The sequence below is a fragment of the Nelusetta ayraudi genome, unplaced genomic scaffold (assembly GCF_046127955.1).
Source record: "Nelusetta ayraudi isolate G7.1 ecotype Tasmania unplaced genomic scaffold, CSIRO-AGI_Nayr_v1 ptg000028l, whole genome shotgun sequence".
Lineage (NCBI taxonomy): Eukaryota > Metazoa > Chordata > Actinopteri > Tetraodontiformes > Monacanthidae > Nelusetta > Nelusetta ayraudi.
Genome location: NW_027466078.1, coordinates 1,690,618 through 1,717,911, shown reverse-complemented (window position 1 = coordinate 1,717,911; position 27,294 = coordinate 1,690,618). Strand labels below are relative to the sequence as shown.

The 27,294-nt window shown below is 44.2% G+C and overlaps 3 protein-coding genes and 1 long non-coding RNA gene across 5 annotated transcripts in view; 2 read left to right on the top strand and 2 right to left on the bottom strand.

The window, feature by feature from the left end:
* Positions 1 to 27,294, top strand: part of LOC142891081 (NACHT, LRR and PYD domains-containing protein 14-like) — a 407,498-nt gene that overhangs the window by 67,273 nt on the left and 312,931 nt on the right. The window lies entirely within an intron of this gene.
* LOC142891194 (NLR family CARD domain-containing protein 3-like) overlaps positions 2,112 to 27,294 on the top strand; it is a 331,599-nt gene continuing 306,416 nt past the window's right edge. The window contains exon 1 of the mRNA XM_076030658.1: positions 2,112 to 3,027. Within this exon, the coding sequence (XP_075886773.1) occupies positions 2,234 to 3,027 (794 nt within the window). The 5' untranslated portion in view covers positions 2,112 to 2,233. The remainder of the gene's footprint in view (positions 3,028 to 27,294) is intronic.
* On the bottom strand, positions 14,748 to 25,258 carry LOC142891190 (uncharacterized). Of its 2 annotated transcripts, XM_076030655.1 has the most exons (11): positions 25,052 to 25,258; positions 24,879 to 24,977; positions 21,329 to 21,421; positions 21,217 to 21,245; positions 20,859 to 20,939; positions 20,711 to 20,776; positions 20,114 to 20,575; positions 16,361 to 16,520; positions 15,702 to 16,121; positions 15,515 to 15,601; positions 14,748 to 15,422 (listed from the first exon to the last, which is right to left on the bottom strand). In XM_076030655.1, the coding sequence occupies exons 1-7, from the start codon at positions 25,161 to 25,163 to the stop codon at positions 20,507 to 20,509; spliced, it is 549 nt and encodes a 182-aa protein (XP_075886770.1). In that variant the 5' UTR covers positions 25,164 to 25,258; the 3' UTR covers positions 14,748 to 15,422; positions 15,515 to 15,601; positions 15,702 to 16,121; positions 16,361 to 16,520; positions 20,114 to 20,506. The 2 variants fall into 2 exon arrangements, with proteins under 2 accessions (XP_075886770.1, XP_075886769.1); XM_076030654.1 differs by lacking the exons at positions 16,361 to 16,520; positions 20,114 to 20,575; positions 20,711 to 20,776; ... (3 more) ...; positions 24,879 to 24,977; positions 25,052 to 25,258 and adding an exon at positions 16,804 to 17,131 and having other exon boundaries at positions 14,748 to 15,259; positions 15,346 to 15,422.
* On the bottom strand, positions 18,882 to 20,057 carry LOC142891201 (uncharacterized). The gene is made up of 4 exons (XR_012927191.1): positions 19,965 to 20,057; positions 19,310 to 19,558; positions 19,091 to 19,216; positions 18,882 to 18,990 (listed from the first exon to the last, which is right to left on the bottom strand). It is a non-coding gene; the product is annotated as an uncharacterized LOC142891201 (long non-coding RNA).

Genomic DNA, 27,294 nt, shown 5'->3' with positions numbered 1-27,294 from the left:
CTGATCTTCCTGCCAGACTGGTCCAGAAAACCACCTTCATGGTGACAATGACCCAGTGACCTCTGACTGGTGGACTGGTCAACTGGTCAACTGGTTGACTGGTGGACTGGTCAGCAACCCAGCCCGTCCTCTTCTCCTTCTCAGTTCTTCACTTTTCCTGAAGACCATCTAGAGATAAAGAGCAGCATCACTGTTGCTGCCGCAGCTCCTCAATCTGAGCAGCAGTTTGCCTTTAATGTTTCTCAGCAGACAGTTGATGAAAGATTGATGTTTTTGACTCAAGGAATGTTTGTGTTGCAGAGTTCAGGGACGGAGACGGAGGTCAGAGTCTCCAGGGCCCAGCATGGTGTCTCTGAAGAGTGATTGGTCCAAAGATGAACCTCTATTCTTCAGTCATGAACCTGGACCTTCTGAGGCAAAGTAAGAAACTTGGAGTGTCGTCCTCTGCAGTCTTCTTCCTGATGCTGCTTCTTCAGTTCACATTTGTTGGGAATGAATGACTTATTTTAAACTTGTTTGAGCTCCTGTAGAATCACCACATCAGTTCATAGTGTTTGAGTCAAGAGGGAAACTGGCAGCTGGAGTTGCAGTGCAGGAGTTATTTTGAAATGAAGGATTTGACTGTTTGTGTTTCAGAAGAAAAGACACTCTGTGCTTCTAGAATAGACAGCTTGACCAAGTCGAAACTTTATCTTGTTGGGTGTTACATGTAAGTTAGTATGACTGAAGAATCAAAACTTCAGTAACAGGAAAAATGTGTTCAAGACTAAAAACTATCATCCAAGCTGTCCAACTGAGCAGTCAAACCCAAACTTCTCCACAGGAGGAGGAAGAGCAGTGGTGGTGGTGGCTGTGACGTCCTGACTGACCCAGTGTCCAGCAGCTCATACTGGGACCAGTCTGCTCCATCAGCACTGCAACCTGCCAGTCACACCAAGACTGCTCACAGTAAGACTGTCCACCTGCACCTCCTTCACTTCTCCCTCTGAGATCCTTCAGGACCTCCAGTGAGAAGATTGACTGAGGGACATTTAGAGCAAACAGTCACACAGCAGCAGCAGCAGCAGCAGCTTCAAGTTGTGGACAGGAAATGATGCTCACACTGTCACACTGATATTTTCTTCTCCAACCTTCTCTCTGCTCCAGAGGCTGATGATGGTCTGCAGGAGCTTCTACAGCAGCAGAAGATCAGTCTGGAGAGGAGATGTGAACGTGTGACTGAAGGTGAAGAAGCAGGAAGTCAAACCCTCCTCAACAGCATCTACACTGACCTCTACATCACTGAGGGACTGAGTGAGGAGGTCAACAGACACCATGAGGTCAGGCAGCTGGAGACCAAGAAGACCAAGAAGACCAAGAAGAGCCTCCACGACCGTCCAATCAGGTGCAGCCAGATCTTTGAAGCCTCACCTGAGCAGCAGGGACTCAGAGTCAGAGTGGTGCTGACCAACGGCGTCGCTGGGGTTGGAAAAACCTTCTCAGTGCAGAAGTTCACTCTGGACTGGGCCCAGTGCCTGGAGAACCAGGACCTTCATCTGGTGCTTCCTCTCTCATTCAGGGAGCTCAACTTGGTCAAAGAGCAGCACTACAGTCTTCTGGAGCTGCTCCATGTTTTCCATCCAACGTTAGAGAAGCTCACAGCAGAGCAGCTGCATGTCTGCAAACTTCTCTTCATCTTGGACGGCCTGGATGAAAGCAGACTGGCTCTGGACTTTGAGGACAACCAGGTGGTGACCGACGTCACTCAGAAGAAGTCAGTCAGCGTCCTGCTAACAAACCTGATCAGAGGAGATCTGCTTCCCTCGGCTCTGCTGTGAATAACCTCCAGACCTGCAGCAGCCAATCACATCCCTCCGTCATGTGTGGACAGGCTGACAGAAGTACGAGGCTTCACCGATGACCAGAAGGAGGAGTATTTCAGGAGGAGGTTCAGAGATAGAGAAGATGTGTCCAGCAGGATCATCTCCCACATCAAGGCCTCCAGGAGCCTCCACATCATGTGTGAGATCCCGGTCTTCTGCTGGATCACTGCCACAGTTCTGGAGAGCATGTTGAGCTCAGAGCACAGAGGAGACTGACACTGCCTGACATGTATTAACACTTCCTGCTGGTCCGGACCAAGAGGAAGCAGCACAAGTATGGAGGAGGTCCACAGGAGCTGACGGAGGCTGACAGGAAGGTTTTTCTGAAGCTGGGCCAGCTGGCATTTGAACATCTGGAGAGTGGAAACATCATGTTCTACAGTGAAGACCTGGAGAAGTTTGGTCTCAGTGTGACTGACGCCTCTGTGTACTCAGGAGTTTGTACAGAGATCTTCAGAAGAGAGAGTGTGATCTTCCACAAAACCGTCTACTGCTTCGTTCATCTGAGCGTCCAGGAGTTTCTGGCTGCAGTCTTCAGCTTCCACTGTCACACCAAGAGGAAGAAGGAGGTTCTTCAGGATTTCCTGAAAGACTCAAAAGCAGGGACATCACAAGAAAATATGTTTTTAAAACGTTTAAATTTTTTTAAAAAGGAAGACTGCCATAATCCTAACCAAACCTTGGACACCCTTGATGGGTTCCTGAAGAGGATGATGAAGAAATCCCTGCAGAGTCCAAACGGTCACCTGGACTTGTTTGTTCGTTTTCTCCATGGACTCAGTCTGGAATCCAACCAGAGATTCTTAGGAGGCCTGCTGGGTCTCACTGACAACCATCCAGGAACCTTACAGAAGGTCATCAACAACCTGAAGGAGATGAACACTGGTGATGTTTCTCCTGACAGAAGCATCAACGTCTTCCACTGTCTGCTGGAGGTGAAGGATCAGTCGGTGCATCAGGAGGTCCAAGAGTTCCTGCAGTCAGAGACCAGATCAAAGAAGGAACTCTCAGCCATCCAGTGTTCAGCTCTGGCCTACATGCTGCAGATGTCAGAGGAGGTTCTGGAGGAGTTGGACCTCAGCAAGTACAACACAACCATGGAGGGAAGATTGAGACTGATTCCAGCTGTGAGGAACTGCAGGAAGGCTGTGATAGGTTTAGGAAGGTACGTAAACACTAATGCAGAAATCAATGATTGATAGAGTCAAAGATCTTCCAATTCATAGATATAGTGGACTTGAAAACATTAGAAATACTATTTCCAGGAAAGAATGAAAATCTTGCACTCAGTATTCTAAGTTTTTTAAAGTGAGAGAAAATCAATCCATGTTCAGAGGGTTGAGTGTCTTTGAATGATGGAAGGTGAGAAGCATTGTTAAGTATAGATGTCTTTCTTTTCTGGGAGTTCCATTTTGGAATGGGATCAGTGACCATTTGAAAATGTGTGCTTCTTTGTTGAGTTGAAAAAATCTTGAAGGGCAAAATACTTGATGATGATGAGGATAAATGATTGAATTGTGAGTCAGTGATGAAGAATAATGTCAAGCATATTTTATTGAGTTGCGTTTCTCTTTTTTTCCTTTTTGATTTTGTCTGACAAATTATTCCAGATAATCTTATGGACTGTATAGGATAGGCAATAATCAGCTTGGGCTTCAGCCTGCTGCTTTTTCCTTCACACAGTTGTTATGTTTTTGTTGTTGTGAGTCTTTATAATGTGCACATTTGTTTTGGAAAAATGGAGAAATTACTCTTAAAATGACATTTACACCATGGAAGAAATCAAATATTGATTCTCTATTCAGGTTGGTGGGCTGAAGGTTGATTCATATCAAAATAACATCCAGAAATATGAAAACTTCATTCTGTTCATGTTTGAAGTTAAAGCAGGTCATCAGTGGTCATGTGACCAACATCATTTACACACACATTAGTTTTGGACTGAGGATTTAATTTCAAGGTGACATTTTCTGTAGTGTCAGATTCTGAAGTCGACATTTCACTTTGATTTTCAGAGTGATGACACCCTGGAAAAACTCTCCATCATTATAAACTCTCAATCATTTATTCTTTATTCAGGTTGGAGAGCTGCAGGTTGTCAGAGCTCAGCTGTGATTGGCTGCTCTCAGCTCTGAAGTCCAATCCCTCCCCCCCTCCCACTTCAGACACCTGGACCTGAGAGGGAACCAGCTGAAGGTGTGGTGAATTCTTCTGGTGGCTTCGCGTGATGTAGATGTTGAAGGAGTCTTCACTGACACAGACTTAGTTGTATAAAAACTGGTTTATTTGCAAAGAAGTCAGAAGTCAGTCAGGCACCTAGAAAGCCTGGGGATGTCTCTGGGCCAGATGTGAGCAACTCCGATGATCCTTTGTTCACATCACCTCTTATACCTCCCAGCAACCAGGGAGGAAGATGCTAGAAGTGGGGGAGAATGTATGCATTCCATAATTGCATCCCCCAATGGCCATCTGGTTTTAATTTGGTGGCAGTGGCAATAACAAGACCATATATGGAAACTGACGCCCTTAGGGAAGGAGTGCAGCAGCGGGTTCACTGCTGAGTTCACATCAGGCCATCTACATTGGATCAAATGATGTCATATACATAGATTCAGATACTACAAAGGCTTCATCAGTGAAGCCACTGATGAATCTTGTCCACAGCAGAGACCATCAACTGGAGAGTGTGAGGTCAGTACTGGTTTGGAACCAGTGGATGATGGTTCCAGCACCAAAGCCAGTTGATCCCACAGCAGAGGGCCAGTGTTCCCAGTCACAGTGTGAGAGGAGGATGGTGACGTCCAGCTGCTCCTCATTCATCCAACATCTGCTGCCAAACTGCTTCTTCTCTCAGTTCACCACTCAATTATTGATCAGTTCATCTTCATCAGGCCTCAGTATCAGTCCAACACTCCATGGTCACATGACCTTCATATGTTCCACACTTGACATGTGACTGAGAGTCTGGAGAGTGAGTCCTGACTCCTGCTGTCTCTTCTTCTCTCTGCAGCTGGAGGTGAGGAAGGGTGAGGAGGAGAATGAAGAGGAGAGCTCCATCTAGTGGTGACAGAACTACAATAAGTGGCGCTAAACAGCAAGCTGCACACACACACACTGTCTGTGGGCGTGTCACGACCTTTGACCCCAGTGCAGCCTGGTGGCTGGCGGACTGCTTCTCCCTACAAGCTGCTGTGGTTACTGGGAGAGACGTCCCAGAAGCCACTGGTGGAGCTGAATCCTCAGTGGAAGCAGCAGGACTTGGAGATGGAGGCCGGAGCAGATGGATCTCAGCATATGATGACGTTGTGGTGTTGTTCAAGGCTGGTGGTGCTAACAGGTGGACCTGCGAGGTCATCACTGAGGTAGTGTTGTAGTACTCCAGAGTGGTCTTGGTCTCCAGACCACTGTTTAAGGCTCTCCTGTCTGGGACTGGGAGGACTGGAGGTTTCTGATCCAGACCAGTGGAGACTCAGCCAACACTGAAATAACACAATAATAACCAAAAAGAATCCAGCTGCTGCCTGGTTTGGCTCTGTTGGTGACACCCAGAGTTACACCCTGCACTCTTATTCCTAGTGAGTTTGTTTTAGAAATGTTATGAAGCAAAGCTGTTGATTGAAAATGGTTCAATAGTTGGCAAAGCAGCAAAATATTCAAGACAATGATGAAAAGACACCTTGCTGGAAAGAGATGTTGCTGTTCAATGAAGCCACTTCTTTGTAAACCTTTTTAAACTCATTTTTACATTTTAACTTTTAATATTTAATATGAAACTTGATGGTTTTTAAATTATTTTTTCATTTCTCTGTTTGACAGCTGAAGACAGATCAAAGTTCAGGGTTCACAAACTGGGTCGTCTGGTTAATGTTGGCAGGTGATGTTAATGCTACTGACGCACACACACACACGCACACACACACACACACACACATATATATATATATGGCCAATGGGGGATGGTTGTCTTTCACTCTATCAGTGGGGACTTCAAGATGTGGTTATTGAGCAAATACAAAAAACTAACAGAAACTTCACTCAGAGGCATTTTGCTCCCAATTGACTTTGAAAAGAAGGAAGAACAAACTGGAACCCAGCTGAACATAGGCCCTGTTTTCACTTGGTCATTTCATGCATTTTTCGTATTCCGATCGGCAAAAAACACACGAAGAAACCAAGTGCAAACAGTCCAAATCTGTTTTGTCATCCGAATCCCAAAACCACCTCGGGGAGGGGGTTTTGGTAGTCACATCGCATAAAAACGCATTTGTCACCGACGTGCGAACAGAATGCGAGCTCAGTCCACATTAACGACCGCCTACTCCACTCACCTCTCCCGTGTACGTACTTGGTCGGTGCCCCACCTCTCGGCGTAGTCATTATAAAGTTACAAACAAGAAGCGAAAACAAATCATTTTTGTTGGACTCTTTTATTAGGATGCTAATAAATTTCATTCCGCATGAGTATTTTGTCAGCGGAGCAGCGGTCGCAGTTTCCCACATATGAGATTAAATGTGCGACGTTGCATCCGAAAATTGCCAGCCACTGTTGATCCGAAAATAAAGTCGTCACCACTCTGTCCCACCAGTCGTTACTCCTCATTCGGATCCATACGAGTTGCAGTAGAATTAAAACGAGTGACTTGATATAGTCCACAAACAGGAAGTTGATTCTTATTCGCTTTCAGGTGAAACTAGCCGTGGTTTTGCGCTTTACTGCCCCTAGTGGTTAAAAACGGAAATGACCTGGGGGGGGGGGGGGTTCGTGCACTGCGGCCGCCGCCCTGCTCAGCAGCAGTGTGGTTGCCCCAGGGCCTTACCACCCTTCCATTTTAAATGCAAGATAGTCCAAAACACCAGCAAGTGCACATATACACACACTGACACTCCTACACACAGTGGGGTCGGCCTGCTAGTGGGGGCTGGACCAGATATCTTTCCCACCCTGGATGGGCTCTGTGCAGTCCGGTGCCCCCGAGGTGCGAGACCGGCTGGGCTTATAGGGACCTTGCCACTTGTGGCGGGGTCCCCCTTCCCCCAATCCCGGGACCGGGCCGCTGCCCGGGTGGTCCCCCTCCGCCGCTCGAGGGCGGCTGGGCGGCGACGACCCGAGACACGGGGGTCTGACAGTGGTGGGCGGGGGCCCACAGATTGAGTATTTAATTGTATCTTTTTAATTATTTATCTTCTTCTTTTACAGGGCACAGGGGGAACCAGGGGGGACTCTCGCTCGGGGGCCCGCTTTGCCGGCGTTGGGGGCGGGGGTGCGGCTGTGGCCCCGGGGGCCGGGGGGTCCCGGGGCGGTGAGGGTGGCTGGGGGGTGTGGGGGGTGGAGGGGGCCGGTTGATGCGCTATACTGGGTCCGTAGGGGGGGGGCCTCTGGGTGCCCGGGCCTGCCTTGGGTACCGAGCGCAGGTACACTGTTGCACACTACTGCATAGCTTATTGTCTTATTTATCCATGAGTAGATTATTATCATCGTTATTATTACTATGAACATTATTAGTATTATTATTATTATTATTACTATTAACTTTGTTATTATTATCATCGCTATTATTATTATCATCACTGTATGAACTCGCATGTATGTTTGTATGGGTATATATGCACTATCTGACAATTAGCTATGCATATTTACGAGCTGTTTTGTTCTCTTTTAACACAATTGTATATTGTTGCCAGTTGCCTCCTCTACTCCTCTCTCTCTATCCCTCTCATCATCTCATCCCCCCCCACCCCTCCCACACTCATTTCCCCTCTCTACTCACCCCCCTATCTATCCCCCTCAGTCCGGTCATGGCCAGAATGTCACCAAGAACATTATAATAAAACCACTGAAGAGGTAGCTCCTGAAACCACCCACGTGGCTCACACTCTCAAGATCTACCTCTGAGAATAAAATCTGTCAGCCATCATAGACATTCAGAGACACTTCTGCTTGTCATTATGGCCAGACCGGACAAGGGAAAAAAAAAAAAAAAACCCTGTCAGACTCCTCCTTCTTATGAAAATGTTTTTTTCAACCCCATCTCTCTCTCTCTCTCTCTCTCTCTCTCTCTCTCTCTCCCCCTGCGGTGATAGCAGAGCTGCAGACATTAATCATTCATTGATAATTTAGTGAAATCCTGCCAGGATTAAGAGTTTGTCCTCCTTCCCGGAGAGTCGAGCTTCATCCTCACTGCTGTCGCAGAGCTTCACTGCATCTGCAAAGTAAAGCTTGTTTTTTTTTTTTTTTTGTCCCACATCACGTCCCGTTTGAGTTGTTGGTCTTTTGTGTGTTGCGTTGCTGGCAAAAGGAAATCATGTATCTGGCTTCCTGCTATCAGTCCTTGTCTCCCAGTTTGGTTTCAACTTTTGTGCCTTTGACTATAAACTTGATGTCCTTGACTGAAAAAAAAAACAAAAAACAAAAAAACGGAAATGACGCATGTTGCATTTGCATAGGTTCTGCAGGGGGGGTAATGCGATCACAAATGGCACGCTCGAGACGCATGTTAATGCTACGTGCGAACAGATGCTTCGAGATCCGTTCTCGTGATCCAATCCCCCAAAGCAGTTACAAGTGACCAAGTGCAAACAGGGCCAAAGATCAGCACTCATTAACTATCAGCGCAAAAGGGGCGGAACCTATACAGCCACTCCACCAATCAGCAGCAGAGTGACTGTCAGGTGTGAAATAAAAGATGTGAGTTCCTGCTGACTCTCTGCCTCCCCCCTCTGGTGAACAGCTGGTCCTGCAGCCTGACATCAGTCACGTCAGCTCATTGACTGGCACCAGTTCACTGCCAGGAAACACTCCCACTGCTCTCTGGATTGTCTTATTGCTTTATTGCTTCAATTCAACAGTTGATCATTGACTTGACATTGTTGTGCAATACAGACTGATGGCATATTTCATGACTTATTGATTGACTGTTGTCACATTGAGCCAACAAGCAGAATCAAAAGACAAAATTCTCTCACAATATTTACATGCATTCTTCTGATTGTTGACAAACGGATCAACAGTCAGAAGGTTGATCAGATGGATGAGTTGTTGAAAGGTCAAAGGTCAGGGTGGAAAGGTCCAGAGAGGAAACAGACCTCAGCTGTGTTTCCACAGTAATAAAGTTGTCATGTGGACTAATGACACATTATTAATCTGTGGGGTGAATGGGCTGCAGAGGAAGAGAAACAACGTGGTACAAACATCCAGCAGCCGTGGAGACAAACATCAGGTGGACAACAGTCACCAGGAGCACAAACAGGAAGTGGCGTCCAGGCCCTGCCCACCCTGTTTGACTGACAGCCGGAGACACTCGGCTGTAGCTAACCCCAGCCAGACAATGGTGAAGCTTACTGATGTTTTACAGGCTTTTATTTATGCTCAGTTCTTCCTTTAACACCATAAGAGCTAAAGGACAAAATAAGTATGAACACATAAACCATTACCGTGGAGCCGATATCAGCATAGCTGTTAGCATGTGACCAAACTGACCAAATTACATAAAGTTGAACATCAAACATGTTATTTCAATAATACCTTGTTCCCAGCTGGGTGCTTAACGACGTGGAAACCTTTTGGAGCTAAACAATTGCAACCGATCGCTGTTCGCCGTCTTGTCAGAGCGATGTAAAGCTTAAAACATTCGAACAAACAAATGGCTAGCTACTTCCGGTACCCATCAGAATAAAACACACACACAGGAAGTCAATACCATAATAATAGAAATTAGATTTTTGATTTACTTACACTCCCACCAATCATGAGTGAATAATGGAACAGCATATCACTAACATTAAGCACGGATGATTTACAAAAAAAAAACTTTTCTTATTTGAACCCACATACAGTGCCCTATGACAACCTTTAACAACTGTGTCAATATGATAAGGTATGACAGGAGGATACTATAAATCATAGGAGAAGGAAGACAGTTTAGTCAGCTTCCAGCAGCAAGACTAGTTTCTGGATTGGGCGCTCTACTTCAGACATCTTGTGGAAATGCTCTCCCCTTTTGCCAAGCTTCCTGTCACCAAGGCAGATCGTAACCCTCCTTACAAGTCTGTTTAGGCCCTCGAAGCATGATCAGCCGGGTTCTCCTTGGTTGGTACGTATCTCCAGTGGTGAGGAGCTGAGCTCAACTGAATCTTCTGGACATGATTAGCTACAAAGGGGTGGAACCGCCGTACTTCACTTTTTATATATCCTAAGACCACCTTTGAGTCGTTCCAGAAGAACTCCTCAATGTCAGCAGATCCAAATTCCTCCTTGAGCAGCTTGCTTGTCTTTACTGAAACCACTCCCTCTGTCAACTCCAATTTTGGGATGGTAGTGAGTTTTGTAGGTGAGACACGTGATTTTCCAACAACTAGGGAGTAGTAAACATCTCCCTCTTCATTTTGCAGTCTCGGATACTCAGATATGAACACTGACCATAGCCCTTAGAGCTGGCATCAGAGAAATGATGCAGCTCTGCCTTTAAGACCCTTCCAATTCCGGTAGGTGAGTACGTGCTGGGTATAGTGACATTATCTAGATGAATGTTGGAAAAATGAAGATGTTTTGTATTTTATCTCAAAATATGCTTAAGCTAAGAGATGAATATATACTATGCATGCTACAAGCGAAAGTCTCATAATCACAGCTTTGCAGCAGACGTCTTGCAGAAAGAAGAACAGGAAGACTCATGCAGGAGCAGCTCATGAGACGGAGAAGTGAGTGTTTCCTGTTGTTTTAACACCTAAAGCAGAATAACTTTTCATGACCTCCTGTTTAGAAGAAAGTACTATGTCTTGACCTTCTAGTGTGGAGGAGGTGTGATGTCTGAGTGCTGTCTCGTGCATATGTCAACTTTAAATGACCTAAACCCATGTAACCAGGGACTGGCCCAAAAGATGATAATAAAAAGGAGATTTGCAGTCGGAAGCGCTTCAGAGTAGGGTGGGTGGAATATAACTGAGGTTGCTTTCTGTCACTGCTCTCCTCGCGAGTAAGATATACTTGACTCCTGTGTGTCCCTTTCATACTTTGAGGGTTTAAACCTGACAGAAAAGGAAAATCAGTTTATTTTTGTTTGTTTTTTTATTGACAATTAGGATCAGACATTTAAAATCAGACTACTGCTAGGTGCAAGTGCTGTCCCGATTCTAAGAACGTCAAGTTGAGGGACGAGATCAAGGGCTGTATCGCCCTCAATATTGAGATTCTCCGGCACCACCCTTGGGAGTAAGGGCTACCCAGAAGGCATTGCGTATTTTCGACAAAACTTTTCCGAAAACAATGGCGGCGAAAAGAGCGAGCTATAAATGTAAGTATTTTCTAAGTTAATAAAGATTATTTACAATATTACGAAAACATTTCCTTGTCTTAGTTCTATACTTTTTATGGATTATTAACATCATTGTTGCGTAATACTTCACGTTACTTCGTTGTGTAGCGACAGAGGACAGAATAATGTATCCTCTATTGTGCTATTAGCTAATATTATTTAGAGAATACACGGCGCTCTTTTCTTTCTGTTTAACTCAGGCTACAAAAAACTTGTGGATCCGTCAGTGATAACTGCGTTTGTGTTAAACTGACAGTGTTAACAGTGCACACACATATATATATATATATATATATATATATATATATATATACATATATATATATATATGAATATTATCAATGTTATCCCTGTATTGTTGTATTTCATATTTATATTTAAATTAAAAAAGTTTTGAGTTTTGAGATTGTGGGCATAACTGTTCTTATGTCATTATAACAGATTGTCTCAGATTGCAAGTAGAAATGTTACACACAGGAAAAAAAAACAAGAAAAACAAAGTAAATTTCTATGAAAAGTATTTATTGAACAAATGTGTATAAAATTCACTCACAACATTTTAAAACTATATACATGCTCAGTATTTTCCATATGTTGTAGACAGCATTTTTTCAACCCTGTTGGTCTTGGCCAGAAATTAAGGCAGCCAGTTGGTCCCTTTTGGCACTACCAGATGTTTGATTTGCCACTAGGGCTTCACAGTGTGGTTGAGGGTCAAAGATCTCTTGTGTAGCATCATTGTCTGGCTCTAGCATGTCACCATTTTCTAAACAGACATTGTGCAAAAAGGCACAGGTAGCGATGACTACAGCTGAAAATGTTGGCCTAACCTCCAGAGCTCTGAAAAGTGTTGACCTCCATCTCGTCTTCAACATACCAAAAGCTCTCTCGATAATGCTGCGCCCCCGGGAATAGTGGAAATTGAAGCAGGCCTCTGTGCGTCCCCTTACAGGCTCTTTGTAGGGTGTGATGAGGCTGACTGGTTTGTCCAGACAGGGATAGCCTCCGTCGCCAAGAATAATGTAATCTCTGGGGGGGTACTGTTGGGACCTGTAAAATGTGCTGTTCTTCATGATGCGTGTGTCGTGTACTGACCCCGGATACCCAACAAAAATGTCCAGAAACTTTCCCTTTGAATCACAAATGGCCTGCATATTGATTGAGAAGAACCCTTTGTAATTTAAGTAGTCCAGTCTGTGCTGAGAGGGAGGTTTGATGCGAAAATGGCAGCCATCTATTGCGCCAACGACACAGTTCAGGACAGGGGTTCCTGAAAGCTGCCCAAATCCTTCTCCAACTTCTTTGAGGTCTTCTGGGAAGTGGATGGCTAGCTTCAGGTTGAGCCAGATCAGACGTGCAACTCTGTGTATGACACGGTGTACAGTTGTCTTTGGCACACAGAAGACGCTGGAAACAACCCGATAGGACAAGCCGTGAGCCAGCCAGTAAACATATATCAGGACCTCTAGTTGAGAGCCCCAGCCATTGTCCTGTTCCCTCTGCAGGAGCCTTTGTAGACCCTGCATGGCTCTTCTGCTCAGACGAAAGTCCTGCTTCAGTTCAGCCTCTACATTGAACCACAGTCGCAGTACTGGCACGTCCTGGTTCAGCTTGCAGTACACCATTGGATGACCACTCTGGAAAGATCACATGAAAAAAAATATTTATCTAATACATCAGCAATTAAGCACTTCAACGCTTAATTCATATATCTACGGTCCCTCTAATTCTGATCTTTCATGAGTAACAAGATTTATTTGCTTTAGTTTATTTTCATTGTTCTTATTGTTTATATTGTTAATTGTGTATTGTGTTTACATACCTGAATCTGATCCATGAGCGTTACGACGCGTCGGAAGAGCCTTCTCTTTCGATCATTTTTCCGTTTGGCAGTAGTCAATCTCATGAAGATGCCCAAAGCCCACGCAAAGGAAATCAGCGAAGCAGACGGCATTGTCGCTAAAATGTCGTCGTCGTCGTCGTCTTCTTTTTCGTCTTTTTCCGTCTTCTTCGTCTTCTTCTTCTTCTTCTTCTTCGTCGTCATCGTCTTCTCGACATACTGGATGTAGCTTTGGCGTAAGGCCGCCCCCCACAGTCTTAAGACGTAACTGCACTTAAGGTGTGTCCCATTTCTAAGTCACAATATAGCCCTTACACTTATTTTTGAGGGCCAAGATTGAGGGTTAAGTGCGAGGGTTGAGATTGAGGAGTTAAGGGAGGAATTGGAATTGGCCCTTGGGATGTCTGGCTTCAGCCATTTTTTTGTGATTGCTTTTCTAGCAGCTAGATTTAGTGTTCCAATGAAATATTTATTTTTCACACTTAAGTTGTCTGAACGTACAAGTCCAAAAAGAAGTTCTTCCCAATTTAATGAAATTTCAGGTCCAAATATTGTTGCCAATTCCAAAAACACCTTGTGCCAAAAAATATTAACTTTTGGCCAGGCCCAAAACAAATGATAGTGGTTGGCTTCCTGTGAATGACACAACCTGCAGCTGGAGGAGCCTGCTCGGTAGTTGTACTGAGCTGCTGTAATGAAATACCTAATGAGACACTTCTGACCGAATGATCTCCATGAGTTTGAGTTCATCTGCCATTGAAATTCACAGTATTTTAGCCAAGTCTCTTCTGAGAGGCAATTCTTACTTTCACTGTCCCATTTTTGTTTTATATATATATTAGGGGTATGAATCTTTCACTCACAAAACGATCCGATTTAAATCTCGATTCAAAAGCTACGATACGATTCATAAAAATAGTTAATAATTTGGTACAATTCGATCCGATTCGGTTCAGTGCGATTCAATACAAATGGACAATTTAACCCCAAGTGCTTATTTTTACCGTAATTTCCAGACTATAAGCCGCTACTTTTTTCCCATGCTTTGAACCCTGCGGCTAATACAACGGTGCTGCTAATCTATGGTTTTTTACAGCTAACGGCCACTAGGGGACAGTCTCAATTTATGGATTTTTGGGTGGGCTCGGGAAAGAGTGAGACAGGCAGTTCGCGCGAACAACGAAAGCAAAAGTGGAAGCAAATGCAGAACGAGAGCAAGATAGTTTGCGCAAAGGAAGTTTTCATGCACAAACCCTCATTATGGAAAACAAACGACGAATTCCATATGATGCAGCTTTTAAGTTAAAGGCAGTCGATCTGGCTAGATCGCTTGCGCTCTCGTCTGTATGTTCTCTAGTCTTGCTCTTGCTGTCGAGTTCTGGTCCGACTCCATACCAATTAACCGAGGTGACCGGCGGGACCTCGCAAACAGGATCCGCGGTGCGAGTCCAGAGTTGCAGGCTCGCAGTCGCCGAACCGATCCGCTCCGCGGATCCGTTTCCTGACGAAACACCTGCGGCTTATAGTCCAGTGCTGCTTGTATATGTACACATTTGTTCCCCCCCCCCCTAAATTTAGCTGCTGCGGCTTATATTCAGGTGCGCTTTACAGTCTGGAAATTACGGTACTTTACCGATCTTTACCGATCCAGGGCTCCATCAACCGATGCACTCGGATCTCATACGTCACAGACCGATAACAGATTCAGATCGGTTTATCTTTACACCCCGAATATATATATATGGTATTTGTTGTTTTCATTTCCTGAAGTCCTCTATAAAGTCTAGAGATGACTTTCTGCACGGAATCCGATCTATATGCATTAATAAACACTTTTAATAAACCATTATCAAAAGCCTTAGGCTGTTCAACAAAGTGTTACTTAGGTGGAAAATCAGTTTTAATACAGTGGAATGATTTTCCATTGAAATCTCAATGTGAAGCTGCTATGAGGCTGGAAAAACAGGCATGAGTGTGACGTGCTGCATTTTGAAAGGTTGTCTGAATGAAGACGGACACAGTTGAAAGTGTGGCAGCTTTTGAATGAGGCTCCAGTTTGAGACAGGCTGACTTGGTGTGTTGGTGGAGGTCAATCAGCAGAGTGAGTCTGCCTTTAGTCTCCACATTCCTTCTGTGGAGGCTTTTTATCCATCCAACGTGCTGACGTTGCAGTAGAGGGTGGACTCATCAGCTGCTCCACCAGAGGGCGCAGCTTCACCTCCATCTTCACTGTTTGTCACCTGCACCTGGGTTGGAGGTCAGATGATGATGATCATCATCATGGTCCTCATAATTAGAATGAAATTGTGTGTTTCTATTGTGTGTTTCTCACTCTGACTTTGGCTCCTCTCTTGGTGTAGAACACACAATCTTCACTCACTGTGTTCTCCTCCTGAAGTTTCTTCTTGCCTTTAGACGGAGACACAGACAGTCAAATCTCAGCTCCTCAATGCAAAGTTCTCCTCAGAACAAAGTTTGATGAGTGGAAAAGATGCTCCCACCTTTGGCTCTCTTCCGAAGGAGAAAGTCCACCAGGATGCACATGACAACAACCACAACCAAAACTGCCACAAGGTGGCGCCACCAGCCTGGAAGAAGAAAAAAACCTTCATTTGAAACTCAACTTGTTTCAGAGGTGAATCTTCCAGAGGCTCAAGAAACAAGATCCACCACACGTGGCTGAACCACCTCCAGGCTGAGGCTCCTCAGAGTTCCCACCAGTTTTCCCAGTGCTCCCAGTGGCAGTAGGCCACCTGGTTGTCAGTGTTGATGTTGTTGCATTGGGGCCTGGACAAATAGAGACAAAAAAATCAGTTTCTCCTTTCATGGCAACAGGTGTGACTTTACTGGTCCCAGTCTGACCTTCAGTCTGATGGATGAGAGGAATCAGGCGCACATCATCAAGAGAATCACTCCACACCTCACAGGAGAAGAGCTCCTCCTGGAGTGGCTCCTCACAGTCTTGACATATTGATGCGCTTTCTGGGCATCCATAACTGGGTTCAGGTTGTGAATAAGGTTTTCCATCATACAGCCACCTCACTTTGTATATACAGGAATCTTGTGATGCCACAGAGCAGGACAACTGATGCTTCTCAGTTCTGGTCACTGGTGAAGACGGAGGAGAAAAACAACAACATGGTAACAAAGTTCATCCCTGCAGACGAAAGAGACAAACAGCCTATTTCCAGGAAACAAAGGTCCAATATTCCTCATCATCTCTGCCCATTCCTCCAAGAATCAGGCTCCATGGTGGTGGGCCAAAATAGGGTGACACACACACACACACACACACACACACACACACACACACACACACACACTTTAGATTAGATTCAAATACTCACAGGAAACAACCGACAGATAAATGGTGGCCAGATCTTGAAGTGAACCACTCCTTCTGCAGGTGAACTGTCCAACAAGCTCCTCAGTGATCTTCATGATGTCCAGAGAACAGTCACTGGTGAGAGACAGTTGGCCATATTCTTCTACATATTGTTGGGAAACCTCCCTGTTTTTAACCAGGCGAAATGTCTTGTTAGAATTCCCAGTAAACAGCCAGTTAATATTCCTACAGTTGGGAAGCTGTTGTCCACAGGGTAAAGTAACTTTGTCTCCATTCCTGACGGCAACAAACTGAAGCTCTGCAACTTTAAGAATAAAGGGAAAATCAAGTGGAAGCATTTCTAGACTGTATTGAACTCAGGATGTTAGAAAGCAAACCTCAGTTCCTCCTCAACTTGGACACCATCATTTGTGAAAAAGTCTTTGTCATTTTTTCAGCTCTTACCTGCAACAGAGATGATGAGTGTGGCAAACACACTCGCACATATCTTCACCCTCTGGCTTCCAAAGGTTCTTCCGTCTCGCTCCTCCACCCCTGTGCTGCCGACAGCCATCACTCTGCTAACTTTGAAGACCAAGTTGAAAGAAAAAAGATCTCTGATATTTGTGAGTGGCAGCTTTTCTCTGGAGTCTCTGAGGTGTTCAGCATGGAAAACAGAGGAGATCAGTTCAGCTTTCTGAAAGCTGGCAGCCTGGAGAAAATCTCTGCCTGAAGACGTGGAGCTGCCGTCTTCTGAGGAACTGACGAGTGACATTAGAAGTTTTTTCATTGTTTTAAATATAACATCATGACAGGAAGTTGCTGTTCAGTGTGATTGCAACAGCCAAGAGAGGAGAAATGACTTCCGAGCTGCAGGAGTCTCTTCATTTCTGTCACCACTATCTTTTCTACAAAACTGCAGGTGTCATTGTGTTGTGTGCCTCTCTGTCATCTGCCTTCATAAATTAGACAATAAAATACAGAATATTGCAACATTTACTCCCATGCCAAAGCCTGTTCAGTTTTTTTTTTTTTTTGAAGAGTCTGTCAACTGATAATTATAGGCCTTGACGAGATAAACCTTGAATGACGTTTGTAGTACTTTCCTGAAGGAAACTGCAGCCATTTATGTGTGTGTTCAAAAAAACATCAAGAAGAAGTCTAATTAATCATCATAAGCCTGTGTATACAAATGATGGAAAATTTTCACCTCCATTGTTTTTGGAAGAGGCTGCCAAATTTAAAATATAGGCCTTGATGAGACAAACATGTGAATGTTTGAATGACGTCTGTAGCACTTTCCGAAAGGAAACTGCAGCCATTTATGTGTGTGTTGAAAAAGAGGGAGAGAAAGAGAAAGGCATTAGGGCTCCCAACTAGCAAGAGTAGAGTTAGCTCCGTTAGCTCCGCTTTTGCAACCTTGGAACATAAGCTTAGAACTCAGCCATTTCTGAGTCTACATGAAATATATTGGTATCATCTTTTAGCAAAGGGCTTCAGCAATCAAGCGATGTATAGTTAACTGAGGTGTGAATAACGGTGTAGGTGTGGCCAGTGAAAGAACGGACTGCTATTGAGCAGCAACAGCAGGGACTACCGTTTGCTCCGCTTTGGCAACCTTGGAAACAAATGCTAGGAACTCAGCCATTTCTGCGTCTACATGAAATATATTGGTATCATCTTGTAGCTAAGGGCTTCAGCAATCAGGGAATCAGGGGTGTGACTAACGGTGTAGGCGTTGTCAATGAAAAAACGGACAGTTGTCAGGCTTGAAGAGACGAACGTGTTTGATTTTTCCCCAATGCTTTTATGACTTTCCTAGTGGAAGCTAGGGCCATTAATATTTTTTGGACGCCTCTAGGGGTCGCTAGAGAGTGGAATTTTGCCATTTTCTCTTAATTTTATGAAATTTTACGCGAGTTCTTACCAATGTGTAAAATTTGGCGACTTTTAGGAGTATGGTAAGGGGGTCAAATTTGAGCAGAAAACGGCAGAGGAAGAAAATGATTAGAGGAAACGTACGAAAAACATTTGAGTCTTCGCCTTGGCGATGACCTGCTCTTATCATCAGAGCAGGTCTGTGTTGGGGCTCAGTCCAAAAAAAAATTGGCTCTTCCAATGCTGACTGGACACTACAGTTCATGTTTGCCAAGTCAGTTGTGTTGGTGGAGGTCAATCAGCAGAGTGAGTCTGCCTTTAGTCTCCACAGTCCTTCTGTGGAGGCTTTTTATCCATCCAACGTGCTGACGTTGCAGTAGAGGGTGGACTCATCAGCTGCTCCACCAGAGGGCGCAGCTTCACCTCCATCTTCACCGTCTGTCACCTGCACCTGGGTTGGAGGTCAGATGATGATGATCATCATCATCATGGTCCTCATAATTAGAATGAAATTGTGTGTTTCTATTGTGTGTTTCTCACTGTGACTTTGGCTCCTCTCTTGGTGTAGAACACACAATCTTCATTCACTGTGTTCTCCTCCTGAAGTTTCTTCTTGCCCTTAGACGGAGACACAGACAGTCAAATCTCAGCTCCTCAATGTAAAGTGAGTGGAAAAGATGCTCCCACCTTTGGCTCTCTTCCGAAGGAGAAAGTCCACCAGGATGCACATGACAACAACCACAACCAAAACTGCCACAAGGTGGCGCCACCAGCCTGGAAGAAGAAAAAAACCTTCATTTGAAACTCAACTTGTTTCAGAGGTGAATCTTCCAGAGGCTGAAGAAACAAGATCCACCACACGTGGCTGAACCACCTCCAGGCTGAGGCTCCTCAGAGTTCCCACCAGTGTTCCCAGTGCTCCCAGTGGCAGTAGGCCACCTGGTTGTCAGTGTTGGTGTTGTTGTTGCTGGTGGTAGTTTTCGTGTTATTGCATCATGGCCTGGACCCAAAAGGACAAAAAACAAAATAAAAAATAAAAAATCAGTTTCTCCTTTCATGACAACAGGTGTGACTTTACTGGTCCCAGTCTGACCTTCAGTCTGATGGATGAGAGGAAACAGCTGCACATAATCAAGAGGAGCAGTCCTCCACACCTCACAGGAGAAGAGCTCCTCCTGGAGTGGCTCCTCACAGTCTTGGCACATTGATACATTGTGTTGGCATCCATACCTGGGTTCAGGTTGTGAATAAGGTTTTCCATCATACAGCCACCTCACTTTGTATATACAGGAATCTTTTGATGCCACAGAGCAGGACAACTGATGGTTCTCAGTTCTGGTCACTGGTGAAGACGGAGGAGAAAAACAACAACATGGTAACAAAGTTCATCCCTGCAGACAAAAGAGACTATCAGCCTTGTTTCCAGGAAACAAAGGTCAAATATTCCTCAGTGAAGAAGCTTCAGGAGAAAATGTGAACAGAAGAAGGAAGGAAAGTTAAACCTGGAACCAACAGACTGTTCATGCAATAAACTCAAAACAATGGAAGACAATTACAACTTCTTCAAAACATCTTCAATCAAATCAACAGCAGCTTCACTTTGTTGCTGAGAGCCAATCAAAACATGGGACACAATGATAGAAACTGTGTCCTGGAGCTGCTGCTGCCAATGTCTGACTTTATGAAGAACACACACACACACACACACACACACACACACACACCTTAGATTAGATGTAAATACTCACAGGTAACAACGAACAGATGAATGGCAGCTAGCTCTAGATATGAATCACTCCTTCTGCAGGTGAACACTCCAACAAGCTCCTCAGTGATCTTCACTGGTGTCACTGGTGAAAGACAGTTGGCCATATTCTTCTACATATTGTTGGGGAACCTCCCCCTCTTTAACCAGGGGGATCGTCTGGTAGGACCTCCCAGTAAACAGCCAGTCAACACTCCTACAGTTGGGAAGCTGTTGTCCACAGGGTAAAGTAACTTTGTCTTCGTTCCTGACGGCAACAACTGACACTCTGCAACTGTAAAAATAAAGGGAAAATCAAGTGGAAGCATTTCTAGACTGTATTGAACTCAGGATGTTAGAAAGCAAACCTCAGTTCCACCTTCTCAACTTGGACACCATCATTTGTGAAAAAGTCTTTGGCATTTTTTTATTTTGTTTTTTGTCCTTTTGGGTCCAGGCCATGATGCAATAACACTTTCGTAGAGAACCAGAGTCTGCCCTCTGATGCTACAGTCCTGGTCTGTGTGGTGCTGGAGGTTCCACTCATCATCTGCTCACTTTGACGGTGCTGTAGGTCACCGCATCGCCTCCGTCGTCCTCGTCCGTCACCTCCACCTGTTGTTGAGGTCACATGATGTAGTGATGAAGATAATTATGACTCTCTTCAGGTTCACTGCAACCAGTGGCAGCTTCAATATCAAATCTTCTCCCATATTTAGTGTAGGATTGTGTTTCTATGGTGGTTCTCACCGTGACTTTGGGTCTTTTCTTGATGTAGTTGATGGACGCGTGAGAAACATCCTCATCAGGCTCCGCCTACATCCACATCACACACACACACAAGCTGTGAGTCAGTGATTCATTGTGTTACATCGCTGTCGCGTCACTGAGGTCTCACCACTTGTTGGCGCTCCTCCACACTGGACTCATCCACCACAGGGTTGGAGTTGTGTTGATGTATTTGCTCATATAAATGGCTCTGGAAGAAAGAAATCCTGTTTTCTCAACAGCTTTTCCAGGTTTACACCAAATAATTGTGTTGACCAAACCATGTTTGTGTTGCTGCTCTTGATATTTTTAGACGACTCTGCTCTTGTGTCATAATTGTGTCACTTCTTCTTTTTTGCTTGTTCCCATTTTTAAAAGAACTTAAAAAGAAGTCAGTTTAAAAAAAAAAAATAAAAAAAAAAACTTACTACAAAACATAGAAACAATGATTGGAGTCAGAATGGTGCTGATAAACAAAGTGAACTCACTGTGTTGTCAACCTGTTGCGTCTTCTTGCCTTCACAACGAGACACACAGAGTCAACCTTTGCCTCCTGAATGTAAAACTCTCTTCAGGAGTTCCATCAGTGAATGTTCTCACCTTTAGCTCTGTGGCAGATGATGACGACCACCAGGATAGCCAGCAGTGCCACTGCAGCTGCAGCTGCCACTGCGAAGGGCCACCAGCTTGAAACTGGAACACAAACAGTGTGAAAGTCATCAGGTTGATTTGATTTTAATCTATTATTGCTGATTAGACTTCTTCACATCACCAATTAACCCCCATGCCCCGACAACAATCAGTTCCAATACAAAAACTTATTTTCTTTCCATTTTTTTGACTTTCAAATCTGTGGTAATAATCAGCTTCCTGGAGATGAACCACTGATCAGCCCTCATGTGTCTGTGGGAAGCTTCTTTTAGAATTCAGCTCTTGGTCGCCTGCTTGCTTCACACTATTACAACTTCCTCCATCACACCAGCCAACATCCTGTTCAAAGTAGCTGCTGCTGCTGCTGCTGCTGCTGCTGCTGCTGCTGCTGCTTCTGGCTGTGAGGTCCAACTTCCCTTTGGCTCTGCAACATGTCAGTGCTGCAGTTGCAACTGAGTCATCGTCCAGTTAACACCTGCCACGCCCACCCCTCAAGTTTTTTCATTGTTTTAAATATAACATCATGACAGGAAGTTGCTGTTCAGTGTGATTGCAACAGCCAAGAGAGGAGAAATGACTTCCGAGCTGCAGGAGTCTCTTCATTTCTGTCTCCACTATCTATTCTACTAAACTGCAGGTGTCATTGTGTTGTGTGCCTCTCTGTCATCTGCCTTCATAAATTAGACAATAAAATACAGAATATTGCAACATTTACTCCCATGCCAAAGCCTGTTCAGTCCAAACAGGTTTTCCGTAGGGCTGTGTTCACACATGTGCTGCAATAAAAGAAATCAGAGGTTTAAGACGACTCCCGTCTATGAGCGTGTCTGCTTGCAGTGGCAAAAGCCCCTTTGTTGAGCCACTACTGCTCTTGCTACTTGTGGAATTGTGAAGACGTGCGCCCAATACGCTGTAAGACAGTCAAATCCACATCCTGAAGTGTTTTCTCTAACAATGGAAGTTCTTCAAAGACAGGGGTTACAACTGTATCAATCTCACCTATTGTAATTAACTTACATGATTTACATGTCGCGGGAAAGGAACCCCCGAGGGCCAAAAGGTATCTCCTTGTGTTTGTTGGATTTGCATTCAGGGACTGTCTCTTTCTTTTGTTTAGAACTTTCCTTTGAAATGTTGTGAGTGTCAGTGCGAGAGGTATGAAGGTCTTGGTGATCTATTGTTGCTGTGGAAAATTACCCCTGATGACCAAAAGGTTCCCAAGTAGGAAGAGTAGATTTGATTTGAATCTTTTAAATATGCATTTTAGCAGTGCCTCTGTTCTGGGAGGATATTTAAGGGAAGGAACAAGAATCTGAAGTTCTCTTTTTTCTCTCCTTTTCTGGGACCCACTCTCTCTCTTTTTTCTCTCCTTTTCTGGGACCCACTCTCTCTCTTTTTTTCTCTCTCCTTTTCTGGGACCCACTCTCTCTCTCTTCTTTTTTTTTCTCTCTCCTTTTCTGGGACCCACTCTCTCTCTCTCTCTTTTTCCTCTCCTTTTCTGGAACCCACTCTCTTTCTTGATTCTCTTTTTCACTCTCTCTCTCTCTCTCTCTCTCTCTTCTTCTTTTTCTTTGACTTCTTGATTTTTTCTACCATCATTTTTACACAACCGGTCTGTTACATTTTTGCTGCATGTTTACTCTGGACATCGCAATAAACTGGTATGTTATCCATTCCCCTTCAATATTAACTTGTTGAGACTTTTGTTTCTATGTGGAGAGCAATCTGACATCAGATATTGATTTAGTCTTCAGTTATATGGTAAATTCATTTGAGTAATGCTTGTACTCTTTACCTCTGAGTTGAATAGAAAAGATTGAGTGTCATGTTTTTCTAACTATTGAGTTGGAAGATATAAACCTCTGAACATCTCAACCTAGATGTCTGGGCTGTTCTTCTATGTTAAGAAGGTCACTGAGTGCTTTGTCTATATCTGCCATCACTGAACTAAGATAGGGATTAATCAGAATCCCAAAGACCTTAGTTATATGGTAAGTTTCACTGGACATTATTCAAACCCTTAACCTCTGAGTTGGTCAGATAAGATTGGGTATCATGTTCAATAACCTCTGAATACTCCAACCCAGACATCAGGCTATTCTTCCATGTTTAATGAACAAACTGAATAGTTTTGTTAATTTATAGAAGCCATCCCTGAACTGAAGACTAATGTCAGATCACGAGAAGTTTATTATTATTGAGTCTATATTCTTAATTGTTAATCAAGTCTTTCTCTCAATCAATGTATAAAAGTAAAGTTATTATTATCAAATGGAGTCAGATTAAATTAATTATTATGTATTTTACTTTGAAATCCTCACCTTGACACCGGAACGACGGAATACGTATTGGGGAGATATTACTATTTGTGTCTAGATATTTCCTCCCCTACAACGCCAAGAAATATCAGGAAACGGGAGTTAAATTTTACAATACTGTGTCGGTTTATTTCCATATATCACAACAATAACTCATCACATCGTAGAGCATTAATCACGATAACTCAATCTGGCAGTAACAAAAATAACCAAGCCAAAACTGATCAATGCAACACACAGGGCACAGTGGAAAACTGTTTGCTACCCAATCAGCAGCAACACCTGCTGACCCAATACAGCCCCCTACTGGCTCTTCCAATGCTGACTGGACACTGTAGTTCATGTTTGCCAAGTCTTCCAATGCCTTTAGTCTCCACATTCCTTCTGTGGAGGCTTTTTATCCATCCAACGTGCTGACGTTGCAGTAGAGGGTGGACTCATCAGCTGCTCCACCAGAGGGCGCAGCTTCACCTCCATCTTCACCGTCTGTCACCTGCACCTGGGTTGGAGGTCAGATGATGATCATCATCATCATGGTCCTCATAATTAGAATGAAATTGTGTGTTTCTATTGTGTGTTTCTCACTCTGACTTTGGCTCCTCTCTTGGTGTAGCTGACGGTTGGTGAAGAAACACCAGCTTCAGGCTCCACCTACATCCAACCACACAGCTGCGAGTTAGTGCTTCCTGTGTGTGTGTGTGTGTGTGTCCTCACACTGTGCTGTCAGTGATATTCTATTTTTAGATGACTCAGCTCTTGTCAGTTTGTGTTGTTTTCACCAGTGTTAAAACAACTCAAAGAACAGTATGTTTTTAAATGAAACAAATCAAGTGACTTGAAGCCAAATTGTGCAGACACACAATCTTCATTCACTGTGTTCTCCTCCTGAGGTTTCTTCTTGCCTTCAGACGGAGACACAGACAGTCAAATCTCAGCTCCTCAATGCAAAGTTCTCCTCAGAACAAAGTTTGATGAGTGGAAAAGATGCTCCCACCTTTGGTTGTCTTCCAAAGTAGAAAGTCCACCAGGATGCACATGACAACGACCACAAGCAAAACTGCCACAAGATGGCGCCACCAGCCTGGAAGAAGAAAAAAACCTTCATTTGAAACTTGACATGTTTCAGAGGTGAATCCTCCAGAGGCTGAAGAAACAAGATCCACCACACGTGGCTGAACCACCTCCAGGCTGAGGCTCCTCAGAGTTCCCACCAGTGTTCCCAGTGCTCCCAGTGGCACTAGGCCACCTGGTGGTCAGTGTTGGTGTTGTTGCATAGGGGCCTGGACAAATAGAGACAAAAAATCAGTTTCTCCTTTCATGGCAACAGGTGTGACTTTACTGGTCCCAGTCTGACCTTCAGTCTGATGGATGAGAGGAAACAGCTGCACATAATCAAGAGGAGCAGTCCTCCACACCTCACAGGAGAAGAGCTCCTCCTGGAGTGGCTCCTCACAGTCTTGGCACATTGATACATTGTGTTGGCATCCATACCTGGGTTCAGGTTGTGAATAAGGTTTTCCATCATACAGCCACCTCACTTTGTATATACAGGAATCTTTTCATGCCACAAAGCAGGACAACTGATGGTTCTCAGTTCTGGTCACTGGTGAAGACGGAGGAGAAAAACAACAACATGGTAACAAAGTTCATCCCTGCAGACAAAAGAGACTAACAGCCTTGTTTCCAGGAAACAAAGGTCAAATATTCCTCAGTGAAGAAGCTTCAGGAGAAAATGTGAACAGAAGAAGGAAGGAAAGTTAAACCTGGAACCAACAGGCTGTTCATGCAATAAACTCAAAACAATGGAAGACAATTACAACTTCTTCAAAACATCTTCATTCAAATCAACAGCAGCTTCACTTTGTTGCTGAGAGCCAATCAAAACATGGGACACAATGATAGAAACTGTGTCCTGGAGCTGCTGCTGCCAATGTCTGACTTTATGAAGAACACACACACACACACACACACACACACACACACACACACACACACCTTAGATTAGATGTAAATACTCACAGGTAACAACAAACAGATGAATGGCAGCTAGCTCTAGATATGAATCACTCCTTCTGCAGGTGAACACTCCAACAAGCTCCTCAGTGATCTTCACTGGTGTCACTGGTGAAAGACAGTTGGCCATATTCTTCTACATATTGTTGGGGAACCTCCCCCTCTTTAACCAGGGGGATCGTCTGGTAGGACCTCCCAGTAAACAGCCAGTCAACACTCCTACAGTTGGGAAGCTGTTGTCCACAGGGTAAAGTAACTTTGTCTTCGTTCCTGACGGCAACAACTGACACTCTGCAACTGTAAAAATAAAGGGAAAATCAAGTGGAAGCATTTCTAGACTGTATTGAACTCAGGATGTTAGAAAGCAAACCTCAGTTCCACCTTCTCAACTTGGACACCATCATTTGTGAAAAAGTCTTTGGCATTTTTTTATTTTGTTTTTTGTCCTTTTGGGTCCAGGCCATGATGCAATAACACTTTCGTAGAGAACCAGAGTCTGCCCTCTGATGCTACAGTCCTGGTCTGTGTGGTGCTGGAGGTTCCACTCATCATCTGCTCACTTTGACGGTGCTGTAAGTCACCGCATCGCCTCCGTCGTCCTCGTCCGTCACCTCCACCTGTTGTTGAGGTCACATGATGTAGTGATGAAGATAATTATGACTCTCTTCAGGTTCACTGCAACCAGTGGCAGCTTCAATATCAAATCTTCTCCCATATTTAGTGTAGGATTGTGTTTCTATGGTGGTTCTCACCGTGACTTTGGGTCTTTTCTTGATGTAGTTGATGGACGCGTGAGAAACATCCTCATCAGGCTCCGCCTACATCCACATCACACACACACACAAGCTGTGAGTCAGTGATTCATTGTGTTACATCGCTGTCGCGTCACTGAGGTCTCACCACTTGTTGGCGCTCCTCCACACTGGACTCATCCACCACAGGGTTGGAGTTGTGTTGATGTATTTGCTCATATAAATGGCTCTGGAAGAAAGAAATCCTGTTTTCTCAACAGCTTTTCCAGGTTTACACCAAATAATTGTGTTGACCAAACCATGTTTGTGTTGCTGCTCTTGATATTTTTAGACGACTCTGCTCTTGTGTCATAATTGTGTCACTTCTTCTTTTTTGCTTGTTCCCATTTTTAAAAGAACTTAAAAAGAAGTCAGTTTAAAAAAAAAAAATAAAAAAAAAAACTTACTACAAAACATAGAAACAATGATTGGAGTCAGAATGGTGCTGATAAACAAAGTGAACTCACTGTGTTGTCAACCTGTTGCGTCTTCTTGCCTTCACAACGAGACACACAGAGTCAACCTTTGCCTCCTGAATGTAAAACTCTCTTCAGGAGTTCCATCAGTGAATGTTCTCACCTTTAGCTCTGTGGCAGATGATGACGACCACCAGGATGGCCAGCAGTGCCACTGCAGCTGCAGCTGCCACTGCGAAGGGCCACCAGCTTGAAACTGGAACACAAACAGTGTGAAAGTCATCAGGTTGATTTGATTTTAATCTATTATTGCTGATTAGACTTCTTCACATCACCAATTAACCCCCATGCCCCGACAACAATCAGTTCCAATACAA

Coding starts and splice junctions, on each gene's coding strand:
- LOC142891190 (XM_076030654.1), bottom strand. CDS start 17,128: ATGAAAAAACTTCTAATGTCACTCGTCAGTTCCTCAGAAGACGGCAGC. Junction 16,122..16,803: donor ACTCATCATCTCTGTTGCAG/GTAAGAGCTGAA, acceptor CGTCTTCACCAG/TGACCAGAACTGAGAAGCAT. Junction 15,260..15,345: donor AGAGAGGAGCCAAAGTCAGA/GTGAGAAACACA, acceptor CCTCCAACCCAG/GTGCAGGTGACAAACAGTGA.